This window comes from Gambusia affinis, linkage group LG04 (genome assembly GCF_019740435.1).
Source record: "Gambusia affinis linkage group LG04, SWU_Gaff_1.0, whole genome shotgun sequence".
In the NCBI taxonomy this organism is placed as follows: Eukaryota; Metazoa; Chordata; class Actinopteri; order Cyprinodontiformes; family Poeciliidae; genus Gambusia; species Gambusia affinis.
This window is the reverse complement of record NC_057871.1, coordinates 18,981,845-18,991,427: the sequence shown is the minus strand read 5'-3', so window position 1 is coordinate 18,991,427 and position 9,583 is coordinate 18,981,845. Positions and strand designations below refer to the sequence as shown.

Sequence of the window (9,583 nt, the reverse complement as noted above, 5' to 3'; positions counted from 1 at the left end):
GTGTGACATCTGTGTTAGTGTTATTCTGTGTTATTCTTTCTATGATCATGAAAGCTTTGAAATGAAACAACCTCTTTTATATCTGAATATATCTGGTCAAATGATTTATAAGTTTGATTACCTCACCTAGTGTGAGGATGGGAGGGTTTTCACTGTTTTATTGGAATATCTTACATTGCATTTTACTTTCCAGGACAGGACAAATATAGAGTCACATATTATTACTACAAATCACTTCTGTTCAAAATTGAAGTGACTGAAGTCAGTACATGTAAAGTACACCAATTGCTGAGAATTGAGTGGTTGATTTGTTCCACGTCATTATCACAGAATATTTGAAACATGAACAAAAATACAAAAATTTAAAGAAAAAGGGTTTCTGAGGCCTCACTCAATAATAACCGGATTCTGGACCCAATAGCCCAATCTCAACGTGAAATGATCCTAAGGAAAACTTACAGGATAGAAGTCAACATCATGGACAAAACCATGTTCTTGGTTCTCACTTTAGCTCATGAAATACGTTAACTATCAGCTTTTGCAGCAACAGACATTTGCTGAAAATCTCATCTGATTTTCAAGTCATGGTAGAAGTTATTTTAAGGAAGAAACTTGTTCATTTTTTTTTTTCACAAAGTATGCAGGTATTTGAAACAATGAGATCCCTTGGATAAAAAGTTGAAAATTAGGTGTGGGGGACGTTTTGCACAACAAACAGAAGACTTTGCTTTCAAGGAGGAAGATCAGCACATAATATTTCGCCTGTGTTTTTTACCCAGAAGATCAGTGTGGGTAAGTCACAGCATAAAGCTTTTTTACGCTCTTCTGCATCTTCAGTTTGTCAGAGACCCAATAATGAGGACAATAAAAAGTGAGATTTTAAATTCACACTGACTTGCTAAATTTTTGACTTTTTGATTCTCCAACAACTGCGCTTATAACTGGGGTCATCATCACTTATTCTCTCTCGCCCTCTGTTGACCAAAGTGAGGCAATTCAAGAATCTTTAGACTTTTTAATCAAATAACTCGGGATAAAATATGTGACAGAATTTCATATGTATAGACTTATATTTATTTTTTTATGACCTGAAACGAGTCTCAAAGCAAACCATTTTACTGTTCACACAGCGACGGCGCAGAACTGCTTTTATCAAAAGCAGAAGTAGTGCAGAAGCTTTATAGTGGTTCAAATGGTTTTAAATGTGCCACTGTTGCCTTTTAGCTACAGAACAACAGACAAAAACGGAAGAAGATTTAGCATTTTCTGATATGATATTAGAAATATTGCCCAACCTGAATTTAAAATCTGGAATATTTCAATATTATAATATAATACTCTCCTATGAGGTGCCTGTTTCTACTCATGTCTCTACTATGCGTATCCTTTCTATTTTATAAAACTTTTTCAACCCAAATCAAATGCAGCTGCAGAATAATATTTCCTAAAAAGCTTAAGTATGTCACTTAAAATCCTTTGAAAATGCACGGATGAAGACTTTGGTGACTGATGACATCAGTGTCACAGCTCCTGGTGCGTAGATGCCCCTGGAAGTGCAGATGAGACTGGATGTAGGTCCATTCATTCTTATGTGTCAGCACATCTGGATGTTCACATTTCCAACATCTGTCTATACATTTTTCAGCAGCCAGTTTGGAGATGACATGCCGGACTGGGAGAAGTAGTTCCACCACCACGGCTTCTCCTGCCGCTCTATTCCTTCCTCGGTGACAACTGGCTCGCCGTGGCGCTCGAACTGGTTGTAGGGGTCAAATCGATCCCAGCTGTCTGCCATGGGGAACAGGTGGTCATCTATGTCTGGCTCCACGGGAAGCTGTTTGTGTGAAAAATGGAGAGGTCAAGTGATCAAAAAGGTATCAATCAACTTCACTCAGCAAATGACATGGAAGATGAAAATGTCCTCAAAGCATTGAATAGCTAAATCAAAATATAACTATTTTGATTTTGCAGTGAATATGTACATAGAAAAAAAGCACATCTCTATGCTACTGAAATGTATGAATTAAAACAAAAGAAAATCCCAAATTATTCTTAATCTTGTAGGATGTAGACAAAAGTCTAATTACTATTATTATTATTATTATTTTTATTATTATTCATACTTTTAGTTCACCCCAAACAATTAGAGTTTGGAAACCTTTGAATAAAGTCCTTTGAATGAAACAGTAAAGTTTAAAATACAAAGTAAGAAGTCAAGAATACAAACCTTCTCTAAGACAAAGTTGACCTGCCCAGCCTTGTTCAAGTTGTGAGGCAGATAAACCCTCTTGCTGACCTTTGAGTAACCTTTGGCAGTAGCTGTCAGGATATGAGTTCCTGGATTCACCAGCCTCCAGTAATCTCCATCCTCAGCTGCAAGTGAGTTAAGGTAAAATGAACAGCAATGGTGAAATTGTAAAATTCAACAAAACATTTTTTTTTTTTCTGCACAAACAGAAACACAAACATTACTGTAATTATTGTAACTTTGGACTTGTGTTTTTACCTGTAGTGACGTCTTTTCTAATCCCCCTGACAGAGACAGTTGCACCTTTTATACCGTTTCCATTTGTATCCCTCACAACGCCCTTAACTCCCCTGTGGACCTGTCCAGAGAGCAAGAGCACAATCACAACAAAAGTCCCCTCACAACCAAATATATTTGTTCTGGACTGAGCAAATGTAGCATCTCCTAACCGGCTAATTTTATTCTGTGGACACTTACAGACTCAAGAAAACTGAGCAGAGCTTCTTTATTCCTTTTCCATTCTGGGTAGAGCTCAGCCTCTGAGGGAAATTTGTCACAGCCAAGCTCCACTGTGATCTCCATACAGTTAGTGTGTAAGTAATTGAAATCGGACATACCTGCAGATAGACGAAAGGTGTTCAGGTAATGTTGGGAACAGGTGTAAGGGTTAGGGTTAGTAAATGTGCGGCACTTTGAAGGTATCTCACCACCGGCAAAACTGTACCACAGTGCGCCGTTGATGATGCCTCTGTTACGATAGAAAGAGGCCCCACACCGGTCCGTGTCATTGTTTGACATGGTGGCGTGAGCGTCAGCGTAAGTGCGAGCGAGCTGCTTGAAGATCTGAGCGTTGGAAGATTATTGGTAGTGGAAAAGCCGAGACAAAGTGACAATCTGCCCGCCCTGTTGTGTTAGTGAAGTGTTTTTTCGGTGAATCCCCACCTGTTCCTCTGGAGTGGGTGAAAACATCTTCTCCTCATGCGGGTGTCTGGAGAAGTCGAAGGGATAGGAGACCACCAGCTCTCCTCCATGGAGGCTGGCAGACTGAACAAATGGCAGCGACCTGATCCACTTCATTACTGCATAGGTCTCTGGTGCCACCTGCAGTTCAAAAGTTGGAACTACATGATTTAGGTTGGGCGTTCAGGCAGTTAAGATGCGAAAAGCTGTTTCATTTTCTTCTACCTTCCCAAACCAGTAGGAGTCAGGGATTGGGATGTGATCTATGCGGTAGTGTCTGCTGCGACGGTTCCGGTAGAAGATGGAGGTGAGATCGGGAAAATTGCGGTTCAGGTCGATGTTCTGGGCATTAGCCCGTCCACTTGTCCATCCGTTAAGCAAAGGACCCTAAAAGATTTGCGGCAGTAAAATGTGTTAAGTCTTGTATGAAGTGGAAAATAACTGTGGGGATGACGCAAGATAAGTAGCAACAGTGGTTATGTGAAGAGAATTAAAGTGTATTAGTCAGAATTTCAACAAGATGAATTTTAGACCATCTCTGTTAGTTCTATTGTTAACATGAAGACAAGACCATGTATCCATAATGATGAGGAGGAAAAGGAAACACGAAGCTATCACTTAAGGCCGTTTCCTCAAGAAGAAAAAAATAATTTATGTGCATGGTTACATATTTGTAGAGTTTAGCCACTGCTAATTTCTTTCTATTTTAAAATATACATTTTTGACATTTATATTTTCCTTTTAAAGAACCAGGTTTCTCTGTAGTCGGTTAAAGTTGCCTTGATGTGTCCCCAGGTTTTCTGAATGTATTTTAAAGCTTATGTATTTGCTTTTTCCCCCCGTTTGCTGGAGCATTACCAAGGAATCTTAGCTCAAAAAGGAAGTTTTCTACATACAGAGCATTTAGCAAATAATCTATTATAAATTGTCATAAGGTGTATTGTTAATAGCAGTCTGATGCAGAAACACATAATTAGTTTAAATTGTTCTTAGCTAAATCAGTGAAATATGCCAAAGTTGACATTACCATCAGTTTGATTACCTGTAAAATAATATTTTTGCTGAAATGAGATGGTTTTCAGAAAGCTGACAGAAAAGCATGATTATGTTGGTTCCAATCAAGGCCACGCCAAAGATGCCTCCGAGTACAAGATGTTGACTTTAACCAATACAACAACATGAAAGCAAAGACACATTTGTTTTGTTCAGGTTGACAGAGTACAGTCTTCTGGATAACTTATTATTGACTTAGATGTTTTGCTCACAAACATTTAATGGAGCACTACATCTTCAGATTATGTATAAAGAGCTAAGCTTCTATTTTATTATTTATGTTATGGAGCCAACCTAATAACTAGACTTTATGTGCTGAGGTGAAATAAAAAAGTTTAAAGATCCATAGATAGATGTTGAAATACTGGAGGACTATTGACCAAGGCCACTTTAAAAGATCATAAAAACTCTGGCTCTTTGAAAACATAAATGAAGGGTCATGTTGGACAGCCCTGCATGTTGCCATATACATGCAAAAAAATATAGAAACAGTTTCCTCTTCTATATTTCAGATGTTGACTAGAAAGCAAAACTTTGCCATTTAAGACACTCTTTGGGAACTACTAGCACATATGCAATGCATGTCAAGAGACAAATTTTAAGTAGCTGCTCTTAATGAATTAAAAATTCAATCAAAGCCATGCAATGTGAGGCTCAGTTCTGGCCAAAACTGGCTGAAACACCTTATTTCCAAACAGTAGCTTCCATCTGACCTGATTGGAGGTATAAATACACACACTGTGGCATGCACATGACCAGTTAATATAATAATGTCCATGCAGATATTGGAGGCAAATTATTAGGTCTGATATAAGAGTGAATGTGCAGAACATCAGAAAAACACAAAAGGCCTTGGTGCCCATATTGGAAACATGCAATTTCCAGAGCCAGCTGAAGTGTTCAACCTGTTGGAAGACATTTCTGAAAATGAAAGCAGAGTCATCTGTGAGTGTTATTTGTCCTTTTCCTGACCTCATTGGTTGATCACGTGAGGCTGGGATTATTCCCAGACTAGTGGGATGATCAGACTGTCAGAAAAAATAGTCGATAGAAGTTTGCATTCTTCAACGTTCAAAGCACGAGCAAAAGAAGCACAGCAGCCAAAAAAGATTGAGAGCGGATAATGGTGGTTTGTCCTTCGTTTTGTTAACAATATTTACTTCCTGGTCGGAGAGCTCCGGGTCATTGCTTTCCTCTACCTCTGAGGCGGCCACCTCGTAACCATCAGGGTTCATGGAGGCCAGAATGTGGATGCGAGTGTTGTTAATGATGGACTGAATTCGTTGGTTTCCCAAGGTGTACTCTGAGCACAGGTACTGTGCTAAGTAGATGAGCAGCTGACGTCCTAGCACCTCATTTCCATGCATGTTGCCAATCAACTTAATCTCTGGCTCCACTGCAGAAAATGAAAATGGAAATGAGCACAGTAAAAAACACTTAAATCTTGGCCATATGGGTTGGGATTTTTTCCTCTCTCTTAGTAATAAACACCTCCATTTAAAACTTGCGTTATGTACTTACTTGCCTCGTCTTTGATTAATATAGAAATCGGTTTGATGTTCTGAAATACATTCCTTCTTCAAGACCTGAACAACTTGCTGCTAGTGATGGTACCTTGAACTCTGCTCTCAACCAGAAATTGACCAACAATCTGTTCGTAACCTTGAGCTCAGTCAAAATTGGGTTATAAAGTAGTAATATGGTTCAGAACTCATTAGAAAATCTAACTCTAACTTAGCAAAAAACAAAAAATAAAGGTTTTTGACTGGCCTCATTAAAGTTGGAATATAAATGTGTCATTTTGGCATGACCTTAAACGGGTCATTTGGGCTCAAAAACTATCAAGTGTTTCTGAATTAAAACAATTCTGCAAAGAAGAGTGGGTCAAAATTCATTTACAGTGTGTAGAAGACTGATTGCCAAATATTGCAGCTCCTCTATGATAATTATTACTACAAAATGTAGCTTTATTAAGTTTAGGAAGTAGTTACCCGGTGATCGGAAACATTTGCATGTGACCAAAAAGCGGAAACAGAAGAATATCTTTCTTTCGCAGAATTGTTGTAAAAGTCAGAACGGTGTGATGCTGTTCACTCACGCAGCTCATGATGTCCTGGGTTGTCAGTGAATTCAATAACCAACAGATCTCTGCCTTCGGTGCTTCGTCCGATGCTGTAGACATGAGAGATGTGGGAGCACTTGGCTGCCGTCCTCTTCAGTAAGCTGTACATCTGGGCGTTAGAGGCATAGATGAACTGGATGATGGTGCTCGGCTCTTCGGGAGAGAGACTGGACAATGCTACCTCCTGTCTGGCTGGAGGGGTGAATGGCGGGAATATGTGGGAGAGGACAGAGGGCTGGTTGTGTTGGTTTCAAACATCACCTCAGCATAAAGGGTCCAAGTGGCACAAGAGTCTGATCTTTACCTTTCAGCCCAGATAGCGGGTCAAAACACCCCTCCTCATTTGCAGCAAAGAAGCGATCACAATCCAGGAAGTAGGGCCAGGCCATCTCTATGGCCTCAAAGGCGTGCATGCAGTCTTTTCTCAGTGCTTCGCATGTGCTGCGGCACGGTTTGATCATCTTGCTGTCCCGACACGGCGAGGCCAGAACCGAACACCCTACGAGACGGATCTCAGGGGAGCACTCACCATTGAGGAGACCGTGGATGACACTCAGGAGGAGGTACTCTGCTCCTGACTCAGCTTCCAAACGACTCCGGTGACCAAGAATGTTGGGGAATATGGTTCTGTAGGAATGGGGGGATAAGAATGCTCTTATGGAAATATTTACAGACACCCTATGTATCAATAGTTTGTGGAGCCTTGGTTAGAAGCAATAACTTGATGAAGTCTCTAAATCTTTATCGAGATCCATCGATTTCTCATGTTATTGTTGGAGAAATCTCGGCCAACTGTTTCAGTTCATTGAATTTTCCAGACATTTATCTCTGCACAGCTCTCTTGAGACTCAGCAAAGCGCTTCAGTCAGGATAAAATCTGAAGTTCAACTAAGTCATTGCAACTCTTGTTCACACATTATTATTTTCTTCTGGTTGAAGAATGTGATGGTGGGTTTGAGATCACTGTCTTATTGAACTAGACTCTGAGCTAAGCTTTTGTATCGTTACAGATGAGATGTTTTTGATAAGATGCTGTTTAGTTTTTGCCTTACATATTAACATAGTGCTGCAAATTATAGCCAAACATCTCTACTTTGTTATTATGTGCAAAAGACACTGGAAGTAGTTTATTTAGATACAACTTAGGGAACCTTAGTTGTGTCCTGGCTGCAAGACATATTTAAAACAATACATGTTTTGTTTTATTGTAACTGTGCTGGGAAACTTTAGCCTTTTACACGTGGCTCTTGGATTTTTCGCAGTTTCTCTGAGTATTGTAAAGTCTAACCTTGGGGTGGACCTCTACTCCTAGGAAGATTTCCAATTCATTCCATCTTCTGAATATTTATTCCTGAGGTAAATAATTGACTTCAATCAGTTTGAAAAAGGCATTATAAACTCTAATTGACAGATAAAGTATTTTACAGTTAGAGGCCAAAGTTGACTATTGAGTTTTAAAGTACTTGAATTCATTTTGTTGGCAGCACCCATCTGCTACTTAATGTATTAAACATAGAGGCAGAAAAATTGTACCTAAAGTAATTTGTTCCCATGTCTGTACTGACAGGTATAAAAGTATTCATTTTGCGTAATCCCTGAGAAGAGCTGATGTGAATTTAAACGTTAATGTGGTTCAAAAACAAATTGGGGGTAATGTCTTTGTTCTGTTGCCTTTTGCTTGGCTTTCGAAGCAGTATGACTCACGCTGAGTACCCCAGATCATTGCAGTAGCCCAGGTTCAGCTCTGTGCAGGTAGCTGCTGGAACACAGTAAAGGTAAAAAAAAGTTTATTACAAAAATAGTTTTGATGGAGCAAGAAAATTTTACATTTTTTCTTTTTTTGGACAAAAATATTGTATTTCTCATCAAGGCCGCACAAATACATGGATGGGATAATAATTAATAATAATAATTTTGCATTTTAGTGCAGTACTTTGTAGCTCTGCAAATATTTTGTTCCTCACAACATTAACAAGAAACTCACTTTAATGTGGCTCTTTCCTTTTTAGACTTTCAAAAATCTGTTATTTAAAAAAGTTTTGCAAGAGTGATTATCTTGAAGTGGCATTTTGTATTTGACACAGCTTATTCTTCCACAAAGGACAACTACAGCTTCAAAACAGCATACTCCAAAGATCCTTCACGTGTAAGATTCGTTTTACTTTGCGCTTCTGTATTTCATGAACTCAACTCCGTTTAGACAGGGAAGCTAAACAGACACATACGTGTTTCATCGTGTGCGCTGCGGCTGCTGCATCTTCCTGTGAGGAAAACCGAGAATGAAACACACACACACAAAAAGCAATGAATCCCAAACTCAAAGCCAGGGGGCGACATATCCAAAAGCACGACGAACTGAACTTGAAAGAGTTTACGGTGACTTAACAATTAAGAGAGTTGTGGGTAAAAACAATAGAAACCCGTGAGAGGTTCCAACTTTATACGTCCCGAAATTAGGCTGAGAAACACTGCAAAACAATGAGAGAAAACGACGAGCACAGCAATCAGTTAGATCAACTTAACTCAACTGAACTTTTATTTATTTATTTTTTTTTAGCACATAGTAAATGATTTCTAAACACAGGTTTAAATGCTGGTAACAATACAGAACTGACAGAATCGCCCACTGTCCTAAATGAAAAAGCGATTCCGTGTCTCCTGTTTTCGCCCCAGGAGAACTTTGCATTTCGGCCTCTGACTGCGATGTGACCAAACTTGAGCGCGGCCATTGTTTTCCCTTACCTAAAAATTCGTCTCCTGGATGACACAGCTGCTGCGGGGCGCAAAGGCAACTCCACGCCAAGAATAACGGCAGCGCCAAAACTTCCAAATGCATGCTGCGCTTCAAGGAAACAGCTTGTGTGATGTGGCAGTAAGTTTGGTTGAAGCTACTGCCTTTCCTTTTCCTTCCTCTTCTGAGCTCCCTGATAATTACCACCCACAGCACAGAGCTCCGTCCTTTGTCTGCTGCGCAGAGAGCATCCCTGACCCGAACATGGGACTGCGGCTCTTTGCTGCGCCGATCATATTTCACTCCGTGTGTGTGGGTGTGTGTGTGAGCTGGGGGGGTAAGGGAGTCTGCGCGCGTGTGTGTGTGTGTGCTGTGCTAGAGAAAGAGAGAGTAGAAGAACGTGGCTTGAGTGGTCACGAAAGTTAAGATGAATGCTTGTTTCGTACACACGTAATAAAAGCTTGAGGCA

General features: G+C 39.9%; 1 protein-coding gene across 6 annotated transcripts; it reads right to left on the bottom strand.

Annotated features, from left to right (window-relative positions):
* Positions 1 to 842: 842 nt before the first annotated feature.
* cpz (carboxypeptidase Z) lies at positions 843 to 9,497 on the bottom strand. 6 transcript variants are annotated; one of them, XM_044114853.1, is made up of 13 exons: positions 9,126 to 9,497; positions 8,609 to 8,644; positions 8,088 to 8,142; positions 6,688 to 7,010; positions 6,360 to 6,575; positions 5,461 to 5,657; positions 3,434 to 3,595; positions 3,191 to 3,349; positions 2,956 to 3,091; positions 2,726 to 2,865; positions 2,507 to 2,606; positions 2,228 to 2,373; positions 843 to 1,834 (listed from the first exon to the last, which is right to left on the bottom strand). In XM_044114853.1, the coding sequence occupies exons 1-13, from the start codon at positions 9,217 to 9,219 to the stop codon at positions 1,631 to 1,633; spliced, it is 1,968 nt and encodes a 655-aa protein (XP_043970788.1). In that variant the 5' UTR covers positions 9,220 to 9,497; the 3' UTR covers positions 843 to 1,630. The 6 variants fall into 6 exon arrangements, with proteins under 6 accessions (XP_043970788.1, XP_043970790.1, XP_043970784.1 ...); XM_044114855.1 differs by having other exon boundaries at positions 8,088 to 8,139; XM_044114849.1 differs by having other exon boundaries at positions 5,422 to 5,657; positions 9,126 to 9,495.
* Positions 9,498 to 9,583: the final 86 nt, after the last annotated feature.